The sequence below is a fragment of the Xenopus tropicalis genome, chromosome 4, assembly GCF_000004195.4.
Source record: "Xenopus tropicalis strain Nigerian chromosome 4, UCB_Xtro_10.0, whole genome shotgun sequence".
NCBI lineage: Eukaryota > Metazoa > Chordata > Amphibia > Anura > Pipidae > Xenopus > Xenopus tropicalis.
In genome coordinates this window covers 84,647,270-84,671,766 of record NC_030680.2, presented here as the reverse complement: position 1 = coordinate 84,671,766, position 24,497 = coordinate 84,647,270, and the positions used below count along the sequence as shown (strand labels likewise).

Here is a 24,497-nt window from a genome sequence, read left to right as displayed (position 1 = left end):
TTTTCCTCACTGTAACTCCCCAGCTTGACATTCAAGCATTGTTCTGCAGAGTGTCATCAATATATCAAATATATCAAACTTCTGGTAAAGGGAAAAGAATTCCTGTATACCTTCATGGAAGGAAATACGCATTTTTGAATACTGATGTCTTCTGTGCTACACAGTAACTGAGTCCAGTTGTGTAATTCATTTTAGTTCTGCATTCCTGAAATATACTATTGTGCAGTTAATATTTTTACACCATTTTTCTTTTGCAACAGCATGTATAGAAAGGTATAGATAAAGGTAGATATAGATATATGTATAAACCCACTAATCTGTCTCTACCCTAAATTTCCTTTACATCTACTTCATTAATTAGGTTTCCAAAATTTCACTTTAAGGCTAATGTGATACCAGAAATGCATGTTTTACCACTTTCAGGCCAAAAAAATATTTTTTACGTTGAGGTCAGCAATTTAAGTCCCATTTAGGACCACTGTCCCTCTGTATTATTAAACTTTTTCAGAATTAGACAAAGAAAAGGTATGGGAAAAAATATCCCGTGTAATTTAACTAAAAAAACATTTGGCGAGATACACAAGATCTTGCTGCTTATTATTATGCAATACATACAAGAGACAGCATCTAACCCAGCAGAATTCAAAGGGAGACTGTGATTATACCATTTAATTATATTTTTAAATCACTTAACGGACCTTTATTTACATTTAATGCATTATTTTTAAGAAAATATTTCAGAAGAATAAATTTCATTCTGTAAAAATATGAATGTATTAATATGCATATAGTGTTTAATGTAAACTGTGCCTTTAGGATAAAAAAATATGTAGAGAAGTTGGCAGTAACTGGATGCAGCTAAATTGTCTTAACTGCAGTTTGGTAAGACCTGGGGTACATACAAAGCTGTGGTTCAGTAATCCAGTAAATGCACCATGCTGAAGCTATATGAATGTTAACATATTTCTGCCATAAAGTTCCCATTTGTACCCCATCCCTCAAATATTCATTCCATTTGTGCATTCTATCAATTACTTTTTATTGATTTTGTATATTTTTCTGTTGCAGAGGATATTCAACTCTTTTGTATACACAGAGAAGATTTCAAATGGAGAAACTGAAGTTCAGCAAGTAAGTAGCACTATTCCTTTTATGTTGCATACGGTAGAACTTATCAGAATGCTGTTTGTAGTAAAATTAGCATTTATTTTTAAAGGGGAAATATTTGTCACTTAAAACATAAAATAATGTGTTAAACTTGCTTTTTGCCAATGCTGGACTAAATATGCAACTATGTTTTCTTTCTACAAACTCAGCTATGAGTTCAAAACTCAGCTAAAGAACTGGTTTAAGTGTGAATGCTCATTTTCTTGCAGACTTTGTCTAAAGTTTGCTCCCCTCAGTTGGGCCTCCTAATCTGAGACTGTAATATAAGTCCAGTGAGATCACCCAGAAATCCACATGACCATCTTTCAGTACTGCAGCAGCAAGATTGTTGTATTTACTGGCCAGATGTTGGGTGGATAACTTCTCGTGCACATGATTATGCTTCAGTTATGTTTAATATAATTGTTATGTAAATGTAACATTAACATTTGAAAATGCATAATCAAGCTTTTTGTAAACATTGAAGGGACAAGCCAATTAAACAGCTTATTAAAATCTGTTTCAAATATTCTTAAAAAGTACAAGTCTTAATTTAAAAGTATTTGTCATAATACAAAGCGTTTGTTTAGTTCTACTTGAAAAAAATGTGTATTATAATAAATAACCACTATCCAATATTATAATATATGTTATATAGTTTGAGAAACATACTTTACTTCTGAAAAAGTTATAATCCTCTTCTGCCAGTAAAACAGCGATCATAACTTGGAAAGGATTCCACACTTAAGCTGGCTATGCGCGCACAGATAAAATTGTATGAAACAATACAGCCACTAGACATATGAAGTGAATTACCGATTATGTAAAAAGCTCATTTAAATTTACTGTTCTTCTCCTTAGAGATGTATGTACCCTACATGTGTATGTATTATTTAGCTGTGTGCATGGAATAAATTAGAATTATTTTGAGACAGAATTTACAAACCACTGAGCCTAAAGGTGTAGTGTACCCCCTTGTTTGACTTGAATTCAGTCAGTAGGGTTTGTGCTGAATGGCAAACTATCGGATTACAGTCCCCAATCCAATGGGAAAATCAAACCTGCCGATCAATACCTGGCCAAGTTTTGGTCAGATAGGCTAGTCTGTTGTCCCCATACATGGGCAGATAAGCTGCTGGATCGGTTTGAAGGACTCAAACAGGCAGCTTAAATCTGCCCATGTATGGCCACCTTAAGGCTTTCAGAGCATCTAAAAGCCCTCAGACATATTGCTGGTTGAAATATGCCTGTACCCCATAATGAACAGTGTACTTCAGCACAAAAACAGATGTGCATATTCTAGCTGAAATCTGCCTGCCATCAGTGGTGACAGGCGGTTTCATTAAAGGAAATGATAGGCTGCAAGATTTAGTTGTGGCCAGCTGAAATTTGCAGTCAGAATATAGTGAAATCCTCTTCTTATCTGGTTATCTATAAGGCTAAGGCACAGACTGCAGCTGGGGAGCAGTATGTGTTTGTTTATACAGAGCTCAATGTCTCCAGGTTGTGAGGTGGTCAGTGGTAGTACAGTCTTAAAGAAAACCATTATCCTTAAATGATTATTCAAAATTATGAAAGCACAACATTTTGTTTGTTTTTCACAAGTTAAAACAGTCTGACTATTGGTGGATATTGCTTATTTAAACTTCATAATTGTACATGATTCAAAAGTGGTACTTATGTGACAATATCTTAACACTCTCAACACTGGCACACATAAGATATAGTTCAAGTGGCATATAGTGCATTTTGCCAGCAGCACTTTTTACTCACCCAAACACATTGTGTCAAGCCACCAGAAATATCCCACCACCTTGCCCCTGTAAACACTAGCACTTGTCAGGTGATTTTACATGTCAAATCACCTCTTGTACCATAGTTCTCAAGTGAAAATTAAACCAGGTTTAATTTACTCTGTTAAAATAATAATAAATCATTAAATATAATTTACAAGCAGTATACAAAATAATGGAAATAATTGTAACTGCCTCATTTGGCCTAAGGTAGAATTGTTTTTATAATTATACTTTATTTCAATTTTTTTTGTTTGTTGATACATTCCTGGCATATCATTCTGGAGTGCAGCCAAAATCCTTTTGGGGAGGTGTTTGTAATTAAATTATAATCCTTTCATTCTTCTTCCCATATACTCCAAATGTTTGTTTCACTAGCAGATTTCAGGCAAATCAGCAGTTTATTGATTAAAACCCACAAGGGAAGTACTATCCCACACATTCTCCAGAGCTTAATGCATGTATTTTTTTTTTTTTTAAATATAACTTTGGAGAGATTCCTCTTTAAAAAGAGCATTCATAGTTTAGCTTTCTTTAAATTTAGTGTCCCTGTTGATTCATTATCAAGTAGACAAGAAACCTTTGCACCAAGTCATAGAATTTGAAAACTGTATGTCAGGAAACTCGTCCAGTCTGTGTTTCATATAGATCAGACATGCTTTAAACTTTGAAGCTGATTTAACAGGGCAATCAATGAGAATATATGTTTTAGCTAAATTAAAGTTACACTTTTGTGGTTAGACATTGATATTTAAAAGGGTATTGTCAAAAATAGCATGTCAGTGTTGAAATCCACACAATCACCCCTTGTCAAATGTGGAGTTACTTTTTCTGTAACTGGTCATACATCCTTGAAACAAGTTATGTTCTGGGGCTGCTGAATTGTCAGCAGGACTTTAAGTATAGCAATTAATTGATTCTGTAAATTCTTGAGGTGACTACTATCTTAGGGTCAGGAACACCTGAAAATAGAAGTGGTTACATATTATGCTCACTTTTTAATTTGTATTACTTATCTTTCTATGCAGGCCCTCTGCTATTTATCTTCTCATCTCTTGTTATAACCACTGCCTGGTTGCTATGGTAAATAAGACCCTAGCAATCAGATGGCTGCTAAGATACCAAAGGGAGAGCTAAACTAAATAACTGAAAAACTATAAAAAATTGAAGACCAATTTTAAATAGTCTCAGAATATCAATGTCTGCACCATAGTACAAGTTTATGTAAAAGTGATCAACCCCTTTATGATCTCTGGCCCGGGTCAAAATGTACCAAGCATGGTACGCTGGGTAGAGTTTTCTGATAGTGGTTGGTTTTGTCTGATGTAGCAAGCTGTTGAATGGCACTAGATACATCAGTACTGCAACCCCTTGCTCAAATAGGACAGGCAAGGTGTGAACTACTTTTATTCCATTGCTGTTATCACGGGAAGGCTCAGAGTGATTGGCTGCTGATGTATCGCATTTGCTGAGCAGCTACAGCACATCATTTAGGAAGCGCAACCTGTGGAGATCCTCCCTAGAGTGTCATTATTGACACTCTACCATCTGACTTCAGCATAGCCATGTGCAGCTCAGTTTATAGCATAGCATTCAGATTTATTTAATCCCCAGCAGTCTTTGGTAATATACATTAGTGCAGGAACAATATGTGAGTAGGAACTCCTTGATACCATTCAGAATATGTATTATCAATTAAACCGTTACACATTACTGAAACTGGTAACCTAAATTCCTAAAATTTGTTGCTGGGATTGAAGAGCCCGGTGCAATTTTGTGCACACAATTAGTACTAGGGCAGTTTCCATTCAAAGTAATAGTTGCCTTGTATAAATAAAAGACAATATTACCTTAATGTTTTAAATACACTATGTGTGGCCTCTGACCAGCTGCTCTTCTGCGTCTCTGTACACATAATTACAACATGTGGAAGGAACCGGATGAGGAGTAAACTACCCATGTGCCATTAGCCTTAGGCACACATTGTATTGCAACCCCTCTCTCGCCTTTTTTCAAAGTGATGTATTCTGGGGCTTGAAGTCCATAGTGGGTGGTGCACAGATTGAAGTTCCAGAATCCATAACTTCACAATAGAATAAAGTGAGGTTGGGTTTAGATCATTCTGTCAGCCTAGAGTTGGGGGTGTGCAAGCCCCTGTAGCGCCGGCATACTATGTTTTTCTTTCAGTCAGTAGAATCCGTTACGTGTGTAAACAAAAAATGTATTTGTATATAGTTTTGGCAATTCACTTTTTTGACATAAACCCAACCCAGCTGAGTGAGCTCATTTCAAAAAGGAGGAATATTTTCCCTTTAGATTCCTTTAGACTCTAAAGGTGGCCATACACGAGGCGATTTCGCTCGTTGTGCGATGAACGATTATATCGACAAACGATCGTATGGCGATCGAGTTCCCATACGATATGCCATCCACGGGCAACGATAATTCGGGAAAGATTTTGTCGCATCATTATCGTAAAATACCTACGATCGTACATCTACGTACGATCGATGTCGTTGCCATTATCGTAAAATACCTACGATCGCACATCTACGTACGATCGATGTTGTTGCTGGCAATCGTGACATGCGCAGAGAACAATCGTTGAAAGACAAATGTCTGACACTCACACCAACTGGCAGATTTTATCGTTAAACGACCAAAATTTTTAAACCTGGCCGATCGATTTTGGGGACGATAATGTCGGCTCGTTTAGTGGGCCGACGATCGTTCGTACACCACCAACTATACGATAACTTAACGATAGCATCGGATCGTTCGGGAATCGGTCGTTTGTAAGTAAAAAATCGGTCCTTGTATGGCCACCTTAAATCTCACTACTGCAGGTATGCAAAGAAACCCATGTCTGCCAAGATATGTGGACAAGCTGTTCTGATGATTGTAAGCTGTTTGTTATATGCACCCTTTCTTACAGTAAATAACTGTGTTATATACAAGGTATTTATTTTTTCCTTTTGGGAAAGTGGCTGAAGTATTATATTAGATTGCACCTGAATACAGAAGGGCTACAAACATCATTCATTTTTTATAAATTTAGTTTTAAAAGTTGGTGGATTCATAATTTAAGTGTTACTTACACATTTTGCCCTGATTGAGTGTATCCAGTTGGGGGAAAATGGATTTGAGTTTATTATATAATAATGGATGGGGATTCTGCACTTCAAAGAAGAAAGGCCTACTTGGGACTACATAGAGGGCTTTCTATGCTACTTTTTTTGTAGTCCTCAAAATAGCCCCATAGACTTTTACATTAAAATTGGATTGTGAAAGCACTTGCAGGTGGTCCATATTATAATTGCCTGACAAGCGCTTTTACCATACATTTAAAAAGATACACAGTATATTTACCACCATTTCTTTGTATCTTTAGTGTCAATAATGTTTCCTTATTGGTTTTGTCTGTATCAAGCTTTAATTTTTGAATCACATAAAAATTAAAGATTGTAGTAATAATCACAAAATTCCTATCTGCTATTATCATACTTAAATGATTGACTGTACATTAGAACTACATTTCTAGGAATGCACTCACATTTAAACTAACAGCTGATCAGTATACACATGTCCCTTATTGATGCTCGCACACTGCATAGTGTCTGAAGATTGACGATGAGTTGCTACATGACATGTTCCAAGAGGGATCTTTGGATTAACACTTATCTTTTGTGGAAAACCACAGTAACCTTGGGATGGCATGTTATTTTAGTGTTGAAATTCTCACTGTGGTTAGACACACAAGTACATATTAAAACAGTATCAATATTAATGACTATTAAAAAAAGATCACCCTAACAATAACTTTGTTTTTGTTTAGAGTTGGTAGCGATTGCCACGTGCAAAATTGATTTTGCGAGAGACTTTTAATGGGACAAATGAAGTCCCTTGAATGTAGATAGCAAATGAAAATATATAATTTTTATTTAAAGGTTATATCCATATGTCCATTTGCAAGAAAAAAAATTCTTGTCAGCAACAGTATTATTTTACATGGGAAAAGTTTACATCCTGTAGCTGAAAGGAGAATCATGAATGACATTTGACCTCCATTTATCTCCAGAAAAGCTAAATAGCTTATCTGCTGTTCAAATTTGAGCCCTGTAGCCTTGTCCCACGGGGAGATTAGTTGCCTGCGATAAATCTCTGCTACCACAGACGACTAATCTCCCCAAAAAGCCCTTCCACTGGCAGTAAAAGGAATCGCTGGTGGGAAGGGCCTACGCGTTGCTTTGTGCAAAGTTGTCTGCAGGAGGAAATTTTGCATGATTTCCGTAAGCCAAAGCAACATGTAGGCCTTTCCACTGGCGATTCCCTTTATTGACAGTTGACAGGCTTTTAGTTGCCAGTGGTAGCAGAGATTTATCGCTGGTGACTAATTACCCCATGGGACATTTCTATGAAGGGGCAGAAAAAAGGTGGAAAAATGGTGAGCACTAATAGTGCAGATTATAATAAAACAAGATAAAAATTGTTTGCATAAAATATACGTGTAAACATAGTGTTATTCTATGCATATCACAAATGTGAAAACTTTTCTGATACTTCCCACATCAGTCCTCTGTTCCCTTCAACACACTCACCCAGATCTTTCTCTCCCCCTAAACACACCTTTGCTAAATATTATAACAGTAAATAGGAAATTGGTTGTAAATGCATTCTGACAGTTTTTTAAATTAAATCCATATTTCCCTTCATTTTTGCTATTCTAATAAAGACAGACAGGTGAATTAGTTGACGTGATTAGTTGCTGCGACTGGGGTTTTCTAAAAGTCACAGTGACTAATCACCCCAGTGCCGGGCCAAGCCGATCGGGCGCCCTAGGCGCGAGTGCACGGTGCCTAACAAAGCTACAATATGATAAACCTTCAGTTTAAAAAAAATATATATATATATTGCAGACACACAATATTGGTTTAGTATTAGTTGACTCCAATGTATTTTCCGACCCAAAAAATAGATACTAGTGTCCTTGTTCTGGATACTTTAGCACATGTATGTCCGCATACCTTTGACCACATAGTGCATAAACAAAAAAGTATTGTGAAAAGCATTTGATGAGCAGTAGACAAGGAGACAAGCTTAAAAAATAAAATCTGTTCCCTGCATGCTTCATTGCCTTGTAATTTTAAATATGATAGTTGATTTGCAGGATACATAAGTCTATTCTGTGCTTGAAATATATTATTCTTAAAGACCAATTAAAGATAATTAAATAATTTAGCTTTGTTCCAGAAATGTTTTCATTTAGCAGTCTAGTTCCTTAGAGACCATGCATTGAGTTGTTGATTTTGATTAAGACCATTGGGGGGAATGCTTCTTGTTTAGCCATTACTTATTCCTAGGAGTAAAGTGTGCTGAAGTGTTCTGCTAGAAATATTTAAGAATTACATTTGTCATTAGACTTTCAACATCCCAGCTGGGGGTTCTTAATTGAGGAAACTGGATTGTTATTTAGAAAAAGGGGAATTAGTCTATTTACATTGCTTAAGTATGCAAATGAAAATAAAATGTATGTCGAGGCTAACCAGAGAGAGTGTATAAACGGAATGGTCAATAATATGTTGTTTTAATTGCTATGTGAAACTTGGAACATGACGACTTCACTCATCCTGCCTTTTATCCATGTTTAAGGCAGACATATCTACATTTAGGGGCCCATTTATCAATGTACGATTGTGTCCGAATACTAAAAATTTATATTTTTTCTAAGTTTTAGACCTGTGCGTATTTTCTGCAATTTTTTAAGTTAATTTGCACAACTTTTTCGAACTTTGAGACAATTTGTGCGACAAAATTGTATTTGTCGCAACAAGTATGAAAGTTTCGGAATTCATTCAAGCTTCAGTGTCATGACTTTCCTTTGGCCAGGTTGGAGCTGCAGAGTGCCATTGATTCCTATGGGAGGCTTCCAAAATCATGCACTGAAGGTTCAAAGTCAGAAAGGTTTTCCCGCTGTTTACAATCGTTCGGATATGAAAATTTATGATCGCACCTTTTCGCAAAATTAGCACACATCAGAAATTTTCTCATTTAATGCAAATTGTCGCAAATTGTACTCATAATTTAAATTTTAATGAATCAGCCCCTTAAGCTGGCCATACGCGCACCGATAATATTGTACGAAACCTCGTTTCGTACGATATTCGGTGCGTATATGGCAAGTCGGAGAGTCAACCGGTATCGCAGGAGGCTGCTGATATCGGTCGACTCGCCGATTAGCCAGGTCAAAAGATTTTGATCGGGCGCCATGGAAGGCACCTGAGCAAAATCTGCCATCAGGGCTGAATCGCCAGAAGGAGGTAGAAATCCTGTTGTTTCTACCTCCTTATCTGCCGTTTCAGCCCTGAAGGTTAGTGGCGGACCGATGGTCGCACGAAAGATCGCAGATCGCCACATGTGTGGCCACCTTTAGAGTGTAACATTGATTGCCTTGGTCTTACTGCATTGTGCTAAGTGCTAAATTAAAAGGGATATTATTATTACAAAATAAAGTATTTGCTTTTGCATTAAAATGTATATGTTAAGTAAATTGAAGTAGCACTGGAAAGAAATGATTCTGGAGAGTTCCAGTCACGTTTATGCTTGCATATTCCTGGTTTTGTTGTTGAGGCTTAGTTTCACTTAAAGGGATTAAGTGAGACAGAGTTGCTCTAAAAAAAGAGCTGCTGAGCCAAAAGTTTGGTATTAGCAGTCCTTCCCCCATATGTGACAAAAGTACTACGTTTGCCCTGGTGCAATAACCCATGGCAACCAGTCAAAGGTTTGCATTAAAAAAAGCTTTCTAGAAACAAATCATTAAGGTTGAGGAGACTGCCTTATACAGTTACACGTAAACAAAATGAATTCTGGGAATGAAACTCTTAAAAAAAAAAAAAAAAAAAAATCCCCCATGTAAATGGGGGATTTTTTTTTTTTAAGAGTTTCATTCCCAGAATTCATTTTGTTTACGTGTAACTGTATAAGGCAGTCTCCTCAACCTTAATGATTTGTTTCTAGAAAGCTTTTTTTAATGCAAACCTTTGACTGGTTGCCATGGGTTATTGCACCAGGGCAAACGTAGTACCCACTGCTCACCCACTGGGTTTTGAAGCAGAAGCCAGGATAATAGTTGATCAGATTCCCAACTACAGATTGGTTTCACCCTTCTTGGGGCTCATCAGTGTAGTGCAGGGTTTTCTGATCAGCTTAGGTAGTCACCGTGTAGTTTCACAAACAAATCATTAAAGGAGAAGGAAAGGCTAAGTCACTTGGGGGTGCGAAAATGTTAGGCACACCCAAGTGACTTAGATCGCTTACCTTTTACCCCGGGCTGGTGCCCCTGTACAAAGAGCACAGCACCAGCCCGGGGTAGCAGCGAGCGCTTCCTACTTCCTATTCGCTTGCGCGCATGCGCAGTAGAGTGAAAAGCTGAACTTAAACAAGAAAGACGGCTTTTCACTCTACTGCGCATGCGCCGGCCCACGGATTTCGCCGGCAGAAGAGAGAGGAAGGAGGAAGGGCTCGCTACAGGTACCCCGGGCTGGTGCTGTTTTCTCCTAACAGGGGCACCAGCCCAGGGTACAAGGTAAGCGATCTAAGTCACTTGGGGCTGCCTAACATTTGGCACCCCCAAGTGACTTAGCCTTTCTTCTCCTTTAAGGTTGAGGAGACTGCATCATACAGATACAAATTAACAAAAGCTTTCTAGTAAATACTACTTGCTCATTGGTTGCAAGCGGCTACTGCATCTGGCGCTTAGTGTCTTTTATTACTTAAGTTCCAAAAACTGTTAATATCAGAATATGCAGAAGTGCTTGAAGAGTGCTCTGAAGAAACTTATTTGTGTGTTAAAAAAAAAATCTCTATAACAAACCAATTGTTAATTTAACCCTATATTGAATTGCAAATAGTACAAAGACAGCATATCAAATTTTTATAAATTTATAATTTTTTTTTTTTTTTAAATATATGCTAATTTTGAAAAGCTGTCACACTTCAAAAGCCAGCATAAAAATAACTAGCCATTGTGGCAATATTATAAAATTCTAATATTTGCCCACATTAATTAACCTATAGCAACCACTTGTCTATTAGTAACTAAATGATGATTATTTGCTATGGGTTAGTTGACAATAGCTAACTTAAGAACATTTATTACATTACTCCCTTCACTGTTACTAATTATCAGTGCATTTCTGCATTGTTTTCTCTCTCTCTTAGCTGGCCAAGAAAATCCGTGAAAAGTTTAACCGATATTTGGATGTGGTGACGCGCAACAAGCAAGTTGTAGAAGCATCTTACACTGCTCACCTGACATCTCCATTGACAGCCATCCAGGACTGTTGCACTATTCCAGCTTCAATGATGGAGTAAGCTACCTTTTGTGCTACTAAGTTCCATAGTCATAACCTTTAGTCATAAACATAATAAAAATAAGTACTGAATTGCCTCTATATCATATGCCTTAATTTCAGAGTACATAGTTGTATTGGTGAAAGACTTTTGAAAGTTCAATCTAAGGGCTCTGGCACACGGGGAGATTAGTCGCCCGCGACAAATCTCCCTGTTCGTGGGCGACTAATCTCCCCGGGTTGCCATCCCACCGTGAAAATGTTAGTCGCCGGTGGGATGGCACACGCTGCGCAGGCGATTTCGGCAAATCACCGAAAATGCCTCGCGAGGCAACTTCAGCGATTTGCCGAAATCGCCTGCGCAGCGTGTGCCATCCCACCGGCGACTTACATTTTCGCCGGTGGGATGGTAGTTCGGGGAGATTAGTCGCCCGTGACAAGGTTTGTCGTGGGCGACTAATCTCCCCGTGTGTCAGAGCCCTAAAAGCTATGTGGCAAGATGGTGTATAATTTAATCATATAGCTCCCATACAAAAGGGTTGAATCAGACAGGACTGGCCCTTCAGTCACCCAGCTTTAGTGATTATACTAGTGCACAACAGGTTTCATTACAAGCATCTCTCATTTCATTATTTCATTCAGTATTTAGATAAATCTCTTCAATTTGTGCAAGAGTCAGATTTGCCCAAATCATTAGTTTGTCACAGTTAAAGTGTTTCTAAACCTTAGTACCACCTTTCTTTTAAATAGAAAAGGAAAATGTTATTTCCAGGTAACGGAATGTTATTGATTGTGCTTAAATGGACGTGTTAATTGGTATTGTGATTTGTTCAATGTTTTGCTAGATTTTTTGCTTAGGACCCGTAGTCAATTAAATGCGTAAATATCAAATTATGTTCATCCCTAAAAGGATTGTGTTGCCCAGGGATATTTTTATGTAAATATGTATATGTATTCTTATATGCACATATACATGAATATTCCTGGTTATAAAGGTTCTATAGTAAAAGATATAGTTCAATCAAAAATATACATTTATTAACAAAAGCTATTGACACATATCTACAGAGATAACAAACATACAGAATACAAAACAGCGCTATATCTAAATACAGTATATAACTGATATTAAAAAGATAATTATAAAGGTGGATATGTTACATAGAATCCCACTGCCTCCCTTATACTCATCCTTCCATTGAGTCAGGCATCTTTGTCCTCACTCCAGGAACACACGACTAAAACTTAACCCATGCTATTAACCTAGAGATTGGTCATAGTTGATGTGGCAAGTTCTGATTGGTCAATGACCATTAAGTTAACTTTAGGGAGTTGGCCATAGATTACTGAGGCAGGTTGGACAATGGAAGTTGGGCAAATGCAGTTGGAGACAAATGGGAATAAATTTCCAACCACCCTTGGTCAAAGGGGAGGAGACTTAGCAACTGTTGAAGCTTGCATCTGTTGTAACCTGATTGTATCTAATATGTAAATTACTCAACATCCTTAAATACACAAGTTACAATGTATAAATAAAATACATGCATATTCTATTTAAAAGAGATATATGACGCAAGCAAGTCTCCCTGAGTTAACAGATTGCAAAGGAATTGTAGTCAGGGTTTGAATAGTGGTTTGTGCACCTTGTATTTATTTTTTGTGTTTTTTAAAGAACAAGGAAGGCTTAATACACTGTGGGGTTTCGATTTGTTAGGTTTTCCTCTTTGAATTTAATAGCTACATTTTTCACCCAGCCCTGTGCTCCTTTTATAGGAAAAACAAAATCAACAGCGCAAGTAAAAAAAATAATGCAGTGACACGCAACCATATTTTTTACATGTTCCAGGCGACCCTGAGCAGACTTAGACTCGTTTATGTGCAGTAGATTCAAATATTGTAAAAGCGCTTAAAAATCAGCACAGTATTAAAAATTAATTTTAAGGTGCATCATCCCTTTATGTCTCATAAAAGAATATTATTGCTGGGATCAAAATACCTCATGTGACTAAATACTAAAAAATGAATGAAGGTGGACTGTGCAAGATATCTTTCAAGACTCTTTGACATGCCTTACACTAACTGCAAAGTTAGTTCCTTTTAGTTTTCTTTGCATTCTTTGTTTTTATTTCTTAAATTTATAACTGTTTAAGAGAAACCAGCAATTTACACTGTGAATTTAGGCCACATCAAAAATAGTCCAAGCTGAAGTGAGCACTAGCATGTGCAATTTTATTTTATCTTCTACATTGCTGATCTCCTGCTTGTAAATCCTGTTGAAGGAGAATAAAAATGACTGCAGCCTGATGGGAATTTAATGTCTGAAGTTCAAAGCAGTCTGCACATCAGAGTAGACGTCAATCAAACGAACATCTTGCAAGCTATGCAGGGAGCGGATTTCTCCGTAGGGACGAGATCAAAGTGGGAGTCACTGCACTGTTTTCTCCCTTGGGATGCAGTTTCGATCAGTTCTTCATTAAAGTGAATCCAGAAGGCACTTTTCCCCTCTTCTATTTCTCCCCACTTTTTTCCTCCTTAATGTAACTTTCCTTGAAAATGAATTTCAGGAGGCTTTTTGATCTGATGAAAGTAAGCGAAGAAACCAATTATGGTCAAATGAATGTGTTTTTCTCCCCATTGAAGACAACCTTGTGTTGTTTTCAACTGATGCATTTGAGTATTGTCATTCCTGTCAGTCTGTGTGCATGCACACTGCATCAGCAGAAGTGCCCAGTCACCCAAGTGCCATTATTTCAACTCTTTGGGGAAATAGCATGCTGCTTTCAAGCCTTTTAGAAGTCTTTACTTTTTATTTTAGGCTGACTTATGTGGCTTACAATGTACCAGGTGCTGTTCTATGTGGCACTATATTTCTCTCCATTCATTATTGATGATTGCATGAAAAAGCAATCTGTACTACCTGGCTATTCATGTGTATGAAAAACATGAGTCTGGGAAAAAAATCGGAACCGAAAAAGCATGTGCGGGAAAAAGTTGTGGGAAAGTCACAAAAACATCTACGTTTTTTACTTGATGCATGATAACTGCAACTTTTTTAAATTTCCACACAAAAAACCAGAGAAATAAAGGGACATCTGCCATTGACTTGACAAGTTTTATATGGTGTATTGGTGAGTTATCACAGTTTTGTCTCATAGTAAATCTTGAAAAACTTGCAACTTTTTTTGATGACTTTTAGCTGTAAAAATCCGAATTGGGGGGAAATAAAATTTGACTAGTAGTAAATGGCCCCTTAGATAAAAAAATAACTTATTTTCTAGAAATTTCTGTTTGATGTGGTTGCTGCTAGCCTCTAATTGCTCTGGCACACGGGGAGATGGCATACGTGGCCGCAAGTTTCCTCTCGAGGCAACTTGCGCGATTTCCGGTGGGATGGCAATTCAGGGAGATTAGTCGCCCGCGTACAGGGAGTTTTGTCGCGGGCGACTAAACTCCCCGTGTGCCAGAACCCTAAGGCAGGGATCCCCGACCTTTCTTACTCGTGAGCCACAGTCAAATGTAAAAAGACTTGGAGAGCAACGCAAGCATCATAAAAGTTCATGGAGGTGCCAAATAAGGGCTAAGATTAACTATTAGGTAGCCTCTATGCACACTATCAGCTTACAGGAGGCTTTATTTGGTAGTAAATCTTTATTTCATTCAACCAAAACTTGCCACCAAGTCAGGAATTCAAAAATAACTATCTGGTTTGGGGGCACTGAGAGCAACATCCAAGGGATTGACAATGACAGAAAAGGAGATTAGTTGCTCATGATAAATCTCCTCTACTACAGGCTACTAATCTCCTCTAAATGGCTTCCCACCGGTGATGATGTAAAATCGCTGGTGGGAAACAGTTACTTTGGCTTTTTTAAGTCACCCAAAGTTTCCTCGTGTGGCTGTATTGCTGTATTTGTTTTCCCACCTGAGATTTACATTATTGCTAATGAGAAAGCATTTGAAGGAGATAAGTAACCTGCAGAAGGAAAGATTTATCGTGGGCGACTAATTTCCTTGTGTGCATGAGCCTTAGGAGGAAACTCTGCACGTTGGTCAGTGGGCCGTATGCAGTGTTGTTCTTATGTATCCTATCAGAATAAACAGTCAGCACTGGTAACCTTGAATGACCACCTGTCTGAACACATATATTCTGAATAATGGTAAAAGCTTTTCACTGGAGCAAACTGAAATCATTTTGGTTGTCCTTTATGTACAGATTGCTTTGTATTGGTGATGAACACACAAAATAGAAAATACAATATTTGTGCATGTAAGTTTTTACAACATTTACATTTACTTGTTTCTTGAAATAGTAAGATTAAGTTTCTTTTTTTTTTTTTTCAGGTTTGATGGAAATTTTAATACAAACGTGTCAAGAACTATTAGCTGTGACAGACTTTCTACAACTGTAAACAGTCGAGCATTTAATCCAGGGCGGGATTTAAACTCAGGTTGGTAACATACTATAATTGGTCATTTCAATGCATGTTTGTTTTGCTTTAACAGTATATGGTACAAAAGGTTTTATATATACCTCCATGCCTCAAGGCAACAGCTGCATTGAGCAATTAAACCAGGCAGCAGGAAAGAAATATTATGCACACCAAACCAACGGTAAAAATAGAGGGTGCCAAACTGTTCTGAGCAATAGCCTACACACACACAAACACTTTCTCTATCATTCAAAACACTGAGGTCAGAATGCTCTTAAAGGAGGCCTAAAGGGGTACCAAAGAGAAAACTTTCTTCAGTATAGAAGATCATTTATAATAAACGACTTTTAAAGAAACTTACCAAACTTTCATATACATATTTGTTAATACTTCAGTGAAGCTACCTTTTAGCTAGGTGACTTTCATTGATTTCCTTTACAAGCGACAGGTAGATGTTGTAGTTTTGACTGCCATTCACAAGGGTGGTCAAAACACATGTGCCGTAGACCTTAAGAAATATTTTGCTTTGCAGATTATTTTTTTTTCTACCTCACTTGAATGCAGGGTTATATTAAAAAGAACAAGATCCCCTTTGCTCCTTTTCATGTATTAGAGGCAAGTGCTGGGCAAAACACAATGTTCTTCATTCTCAATGTGAAGAGATTTGGTGGGGGAGGGGTCCCAAGGAGCAATATTTATGTATTTAAATGTATAGGAAGCATTTTTATTTATTTATTTATTTATTTTAAGTTATCTTGATGGAAAGTTTGTTGCAGAAGGAAAATGTTAATTGACATATTTTTTTGTCCATATACTGGGATTGTTAGAGCTGTTACTGGTTCTCTGTTTACATTCATGAAGGGCTCAGCTCTAGGCACTTACAGATTGCTTAGAAAAAATCTGAAGGATTCGAAGTTCATGGTTTCAATTCATCTTTCAGTGTGTTAGAAAATGACCCCATCACTGAAATAAACACTTGGTTACTATAAATACACTTGACTGATGGTGTTTAGAATAAGCTTGTAATAAAGGAAGGGAGAATAACAATATATATGTTAATAGGTCAGATGAAGCCTCAAGAGCTTGACAGGCCCCCATTAGAACATGTCATTGGCAAAGCCTTTTTTTTTTTTTCTTAACAAATAAGCAGATACCCCCTCTCCTGTGGTGGAAAGTCAAATTCTGGAATTTAGATCTCTCTAATGTTTCACATGCATTGCTTGTTTCTCTTTATACTTACATTCTATAGAATATGTTTTTAATATTAGTAGATTCAAAATGTATTAGTAAAACAGATACAAATATTTAAGTAATTTCAAATTGCTAGAAATACAAAATCTCAATAGAACTAGTTGTAAAAAACATTTAGTAAGCTTGTATTGCTATAAATCTGTTATCACATTGCCTGTTGGCCTGAATGGGCATACATATTTAGGACACTTGCCTATGTAATTTCTCATTTTAAAGCCAAGGCCTTTTCTGGGAAGGCTTTCCACTAATGGTGGAACATTGCTGGAGGGATTTATGAGGTTGTATATTAATATTTGATGATTGGCGTGATCAGTTCTACTATTCAGTCTAGTGTCAATATTTTTTATATATGTGAAGTGTGGTACCTTCCTTTCCAGCTTATATACATATAAACCTCAGTTGAATGCAGGGTTATAATTAAGAGAACAGGATCCCTTTTGCCCCTTTTCATGCATTATAATGAATGCCAAATATATATGCTGGAAAGGATGGTACCACATTCGCAATAAGCTGGAAAGGAAGGTACCACACTCGCAGGACTTATGTCAAACAAATAGATTTATTCAAACCTTGCAACTAACAATTCGGCTGCGTCCGCAGCCTTTGTCAAAGTGACAATGAGCCAAAGTGAACCCACTGAAAAACCAACAATGGCGCTAAAAAACAACATGATGTCATAGTGAACATGTGAAAAAACCAACTGTGTGTATACAAAGAATAAATTAATAAAGAAAAGGTAAAAATAATAATGAGACTCACAGTGTAATGAAAACATAAAATAAAGAGCAAGGAAGCGAAAGGGACAAGCAAAGGATACGAAATAAGATTACAGGACACCTGTTAGGCTGAACTGAAACTCCCATACACAGAGAAATGTTTGCGCTTTGATAATCATTACCACATTACACTGTGAATCTCATTATTATTTTTACTTTTCTTTATTAATTTATTCTTGGTATATACACAGTTTGTGTTTTCACATATGACATCACTTTGTTTTTCCGTGCTATTGTGGGTTTATCAGTGGGTCACTTTGGCTCATTGTCACTTTAAGAAAGGCTGCAAAGTGCAGCCGAAACGTTAGTTGCATGGTTTGAATGAATCTTTCGAGTGTGGGACCTTGCTTTCCAGCTGTACTATGCTAACAAGATTGCACCAAGGCATATTTAATCAAACTTTAAATGTGAGTGCCTTTTTCCACCTGTGTATATATATATATATATATATATATATATATATATATATATATATTTATTAGTGTGTGTTTATGTATATTTATATTAGTTCTTATTCACTGTATATTTATCTTTCTGTGGCTGTTTTTCCCTCCATTTTGTTAGTGCTTGCTGACAATCTGAAATCCAACCCTGGAATCAAATGGCAATATTTCAGCTCTGAAGAAGGCATTTTCACAGTTTTTCCTGCACACAAGTTCCGATGTAAAAGCAGCTATGAGCATCGCAGCAGGTAGATGGCATATTAGTGCTACTAAAATATTTTGGATTTACTAGTGTTTTTATTTGTTTTCTTACTGTGTAAATCATATGTCTAACTATCTTGAAAGAAATTGTGATGTTTTTTAGCAGGGTAAATTAAAGGAAACTATATTGAAAGGAAATAATAAAGGACTGTGATGCTTGAAAGTTTGTAAACCCTTTAAAATATTCTATATTTTTATATGAATGTGACCTAAAGTCCTAAAAGTAGATGAAGAAAATCTAGATAAACAAATAATACAAAACTTATTATGCTTGGTGATGTATTTATTGATGTGTGTGGCAGTAAAATCAGAGTATAATATAATAAGGTGAAATCAGAGTCTGGTGTTTTCAGTCAATGGGATGACAATCAGGTGTGAGAGACCCTGTTTTATTTAAAGAAAAGGGGATCCAGCACATTTTTGGAAGTGTATCATGGCTTGAACAAAGGAGGTGTCAAAGGACCTCAGAAAAAGAGTTAATGCCCATAAACCTGGAAAAGGTTACAAGACTATCTCTAAAGTGTTTGGACTTCACCAATCAACAGTCGGACAGATTGGGGCTGATTTACTAATCCACGAATCCGAATGGGATTGGATTCGGATTGGAAACGAACATTTTGCGACTTTTTCGTATTTTTTGCGATTTTTTTCGTCACTGCCGCGACTTTTTCGTAGCCGTTAAGACTTTCGTGAATTGTCGCAACTTTTGCATAGCCATTATGACTTTTGTGAATTGTCGTGACTTTTGCATAGCCATTACGACTTTCGCAAATTGTCGCAACTTTTTCGTATTGAGCGCTCGAAAAAGTCGCAAAATACCGATCATTACGAAAAAAACGCGTTTGGACGCTTTTCGGACGTTCGTGGATTAGTAAATGTGCCCCATTGTGTACAAATGGAGGAAATTCAAGTTGTTTCGCCAATTGTAAATATTTATGTGTACACTTTGTGTCCGAGTTACGCCACAACTTTAGTGGTGGAAAACCACTAAACTGATTTTGCAAATTAGGAATTTTTATTCGCAATGTGCAAATCAGTACTATATTCGCACATAATAAACATGTACAGAGGAAACGCTCATGCAAATCGCAATCTCATTTGCAAATTTTTGTGCGCAATTTGCATTTCACTGCTATTCGCAGAAAAAGGGAAGATGGGCTGAGCAGTGCAAAATGTAAGCGTTTAGGGGAAAACACATAAATGGGAAAAAATGTGTGGGTCATATAAGTCGTTCTACCAAAGAATGGTTAAGAAGAATAAAATGAATGTTCTGGAATGGCCAAGTCAAAGTCCTGACCTTAATCCAACTGAAATGTGGAAAGACCGAAAGCGAGCAGTTTATGTGAGGAAACTCACCAACATCCAAAAGTTGAAGTGATGCTGACAGTTACATTTAGTTGCAGTTATTGCTGCACAAGGGGGTCACACCAAATATTAAGAGCACAATCCACTTACTTTTTCCACACGCAGATGTTATTGGATGATGTTTCAGGTCACATTTATATAGAAAATTTTAAAGGGTTTACAAACTTTCAAGCATCACTGTATGAATAAACTTACAGTGCTTTTAATTTAATTTGTAGACTTGTCATTTGAAATCCTAAACCATTCAAGTTAAAGCAACTATATTAATATAGTTTGTTTTTAATGTGCTAAATTTCTACATCACTGCAGTCACTGATAAAAAATATTTTACCTTTTATGAATATTACACTTCACAAAGTAAACTTGCCAGTGACTCTTAGGCTTATAGCAACAGTTCCCAGCATGTCTAAGCAGGTCCATCATCACATATGCTTTAGGATGTTTCCCATAGATTTCTAAGGGAAGCTGTGACATGGGAAAGTTATTATTACCCTTGATATTAAGGCTTTAAAAGTGTTTTCTACTGTCAGAGCCTGATGCTATTCTCTTCAGTGGTGTCTGGATGTCACTAGGGACACTGGATGGATTTTGAGGTGATAAAGCTTGTGTGCATTTCCATTCTGAAAATTTGACCCATGTGTGCAGGTACTGTATCGAGAAGAATGGGCATTTTCCCTGCTGGCTGAGAACATTATACAAAATAGAAAGTGGAACTTTTACATTAAAATGTTATTGCTTGTTAAACCAAGCAACCATTTTACCAGAGTAATGGTGGCCCCTGGGAATTACAGATTGATGTAATCAAACTGGTTAAAGCTACTAATATGAGTAATCATAAAATGTGAATTAGTGCATCAGTAGGTTTTAATGTTGTTGTAATCTGTGCTGATTTAAAGATGTGTGTATGCCTGTATTTCAGGTGTTTGTGTTATGTGTATATATTGATCAGTAGTTGACCCTTCAGTAGACCTCTGGGTATTCCACAGATATGTTACACATTGGCTGGCTCTGGGAACTGTAGTAAATCAATCTCACCCCCACAATTAGAAACATACCAGAGAAACCCAGATGGTATTGCTATTTTCACAGAAAATAAATTGCAACCCACTTCCTTTATCCCTGGTTACTGTCACTGAATGAGAGTGTAGTAGTAGTTACATATGAACATGTTGAGAGATTTTCTGTCTGTTCATTACTTGTTGCTAATTTACCGTATATAAAGAAACATACTGATGATTACTTAATATGTTTGCTTTTCTGTATGTGCAAACAGCACAAGCAATTGTACTACTGACCTGTTACAGCTTGGATCTGATCATTTCCTTAGCTGCTGAATCAGCTCATTTCCAAACCACATGTTGCAGCTCATTTGACAAGATGTTTATGTAGACAAGTATCCAAGATTAGTGTTAGATTACTTTTATCGGCTGACTCTTGAATGCCACATGAGTACGTTATGTATGTATACATATACAGTTTATTATCTGGAGTCTACCCAGTGCTGTCTGGAAGGTCTTAGGACTGAGTGAATATTGAGTTGTTTATATATTGATGATCGGTGTTAAATGTAATATATCTAACAGAATTGCCCCTTCCCCTACTTCGCTTAAAAATGATCCAAGGTTACTTTAACCAACACAACTATTTGTTTGAGTGGTTTCTAGAGCAATATTTTAAATTCTTGCCAGAAGCACTTTAGACATAAGTGGTCAAACAATGTGGATGAAGATGTGTGTCTCCTGTTCTTCTGTGAGGATATCCGCATATGTCCAATTCTATGTAAAGAATTGTTTATCTTGAAATTGGTCAACAATTTCATTGGCTATGAGGGTTACTTTTAAATTATACAAACATTGTGGTGGTTAGTTTCACATTTTGGGCATTTGAGGTTATATATTTTGACCAAATTGTGCTAATTATGCATCAGGTTTTTTTTTTTTTTTGAAGGGGTTTACACAGACTAAACTTGAGTGCTGATAATTATTTTTAACTTTTTTGTGTGTGCAGCTAATGGCTGTATATGGTTTGTAGCACATGGTTTAATCCAGAGTTAGGTTAGCCTGAGTTCTGAAAGTATAGCAACTGCCCAATACTACAATGTGGGTATGACCAAGCATTCACTATTTTATTCTTTGTTTCATGTTACAGAATTAGTATACCTTTTAACTGTCATATCTGGTGGTGTAGCATATCCAGGGGGGTTTTGTTGAAGGCCTAAAGAATATTTATACTGTCATTCTAGGTAATATCTCTTAGCTAGATAGTGTCAGAAAAATGTTGTTTATTTTTAGTTTGATAAATGTCAAGCTGTTATCTGCCCAATATCTGGTACTCCTTTCATAGACAGAAGCTTTTTTTTTTTTTTTTTTGTATTGCTAAAATATAATGTATTGCTCCCATGCCACAGCTAGTGGTAGATATGAGAATGGCACTCAATAGTAAAAAATACAAGTCCGACTCTTGACTCCTCTGGTTACATTGAGTAGGAGAAACAGTAGCTTATATGAAGCAGTTCTATTGTGTATTGCTGAATCAGAATCGGGCACAATGCACTGAGTTGGCTGCCTACACACCAATGTTGCAACTAAAAAAATACATTAATTTAAATGGTAGAATGAATTATTTGCAATGTAAACAGTGTAGTATAGTAATACAAAATATGCCAGATATGCTAAATAATTTAAAAGAGGTACCTGCACTGCCAATGAAATAACTTTTTACAGTGCAAGATAGTAGCTGTGTGCTATATTAAAATCAAAATAACACTTTCCCAACAGACCAGTCTACGTGTCCACTGTTCGCCCTCAGTCAAAACATATTGTTGTTATTATGGACCATGGAGCTTCCATTACAGAGACACAACTCCAGATCGCAAGAGACGCGACACTTGTTATACTGAATTCAATTGATGAACATGACAAAGTGAGCATTTTCCTTTAAAACCTTTCACCCTGTTTTATAGCTGCTTTTTAATTCTTGCCATTACATGCATTCTAACTTTGATTATAGCTATCATAGCAGTGTAAGCATTTAGCTTTACATTATTTAATTTATTTGTTACTTATAATAAGTTAGCATTGACTGAAAATTTGAGAAAAAGTGTGTCCCCTTGTTTCTACCAATAGATGTGTATCACATGGCTAATGTTTATGTAAGTAAAGGACCATTCTGCAATACCTGACTTTTAGCCTTGTCAAATACAAGACTATTCTTTGCAATCTGTTTACATCCAACAGTTACAGTGCTGCATGAAGGCTATATACAGGTATGGGACCCATTAACCAGAATGCTCGGGACCTGGGGTTTTCCGGATAAGGGGTCTTTCTGTAATTTGGATCTCCATACCTTGTCTGCTAAGAAAATTATTTAAACAGTAATTAAACCCAATAGGATTGTTTTGGCTCCAATAAGGATTAATTATATCTTAGTTGGGATAAAGTACAAGGTACTGTTTATTATTAGAGAGAAAAAGGAAACCATTTTTAAAAATGTGAATTATTTGATTAAAATGGAGTCTGTGGGAGATGGCCTTTCCATAATTCGGAACTTTCTGGATAATGGTTTTCCGGATAAGGGGTCCAATACCTGAACTACAAAATCATATTCTGCTAAATCAGAAATGTGGAGTTTTTTTGTACCAAGCAGTGTAATTTAATTGTTTATTAGCAGTTATATATTTGTCTGGCTACAATCTGAAAAGGAACTATAGTGTCAGCAAAGTTAATTTAGTATCTCAGAAGTAGAATCTTCATCTCAGCAAGTATCCTCCAATAGGAGAAGACTGAAAGTGTACATCTCTAGGAGCCAGTCTAGGGATCAGAACATTAGCTAGGCTGTATTCAGTGTGCATGGCCAAATGAGCTTTGAAGCAGGCTACATACATTCATATCTGCCTGTTGAAGCCAGAGGGTAAATTGAGACATTGTTAAGCAGTATTCTTAAGCACACACTGGTATCAAACTTGGCCAGTACATGCCCTGATCTCATCACTCAGCAATTTCAAAACATGTAAGGAACACACCTTCCTGTATTTTAAGGAATTACAATCTAGACAAAAGAAATGTAAAAAAAAACAAACAAAAATCTCTTAGATGACATTGTGTTCCTTTTAAATACATGACAGGACTAATTTGCAGGACTGTAATGCTGTGCTATCCAAATGTGTCACACATTTAAATATGTTCCTATTTGCTGTATATGTGGGGTTGTTAAGCAGGTGATTTACTGTCGTGCAGATCTCCGTTTTAACCGTAGCTGATATTGGGAGAACATGTTCTCTGGATCCGTGCTACAAGACGTTCCTGTCTCCCGCCACCAGTGAAGCCAAGAGAGAGATGGCAAGCTTTGTATCTTCTGTAAAGTCTTCAGACAGCCCCACTCAACATGCCCTTGGATTTCAGAAAGCTTTTCAGCTGATCAGAAATACCAAAAATGGCACAAAAATTCATGCAAGTAAGAATTTTGGTCGCTTATTTCAATTTTTAGATCCAGCTGAACAAGAAAGCTATAGAACAAGACAACAGTAGGCAATTCTTTTTGATTATAAGCATTTGCAACTGTCATAAGGCTATTTTTTATTTAGGTGTACTGTCTACTGCATGGATTAAATTGACAGATGGGTAGGGGAAGCACTTCAGAGGGGGCTGGGAGACTGACGTCACTGGTGGGGTGGACCATGTGTGCA

General features: G+C 36.8%; 1 protein-coding gene across 1 annotated transcript in view; it reads left to right on the top strand.

Annotated features, from left to right (window-relative positions):
- cachd1 (cache domain containing 1) overlaps window positions 1–24,497 on the top strand; it is a 93,183-nt gene that overhangs the window by 46,033 nt on the left and 22,653 nt on the right. The window contains exons 2-7 of the mRNA XM_002931614.5: window positions 1,069–1,131; window positions 11,157–11,305; window positions 15,629–15,735; window positions 18,309–18,435; window positions 22,591–22,735; window positions 24,049–24,265. Coding sequence (XP_002931660.2) covers window positions 1,069–1,131; window positions 11,157–11,305; window positions 15,629–15,735; window positions 18,309–18,435; window positions 22,591–22,735; window positions 24,049–24,265 — 808 coding nt within the window. The remainder of the gene's footprint in view (window positions 1–1,068; window positions 1,132–11,156; window positions 11,306–15,628; window positions 15,736–18,308; window positions 18,436–22,590; window positions 22,736–24,048; window positions 24,266–24,497) is intronic.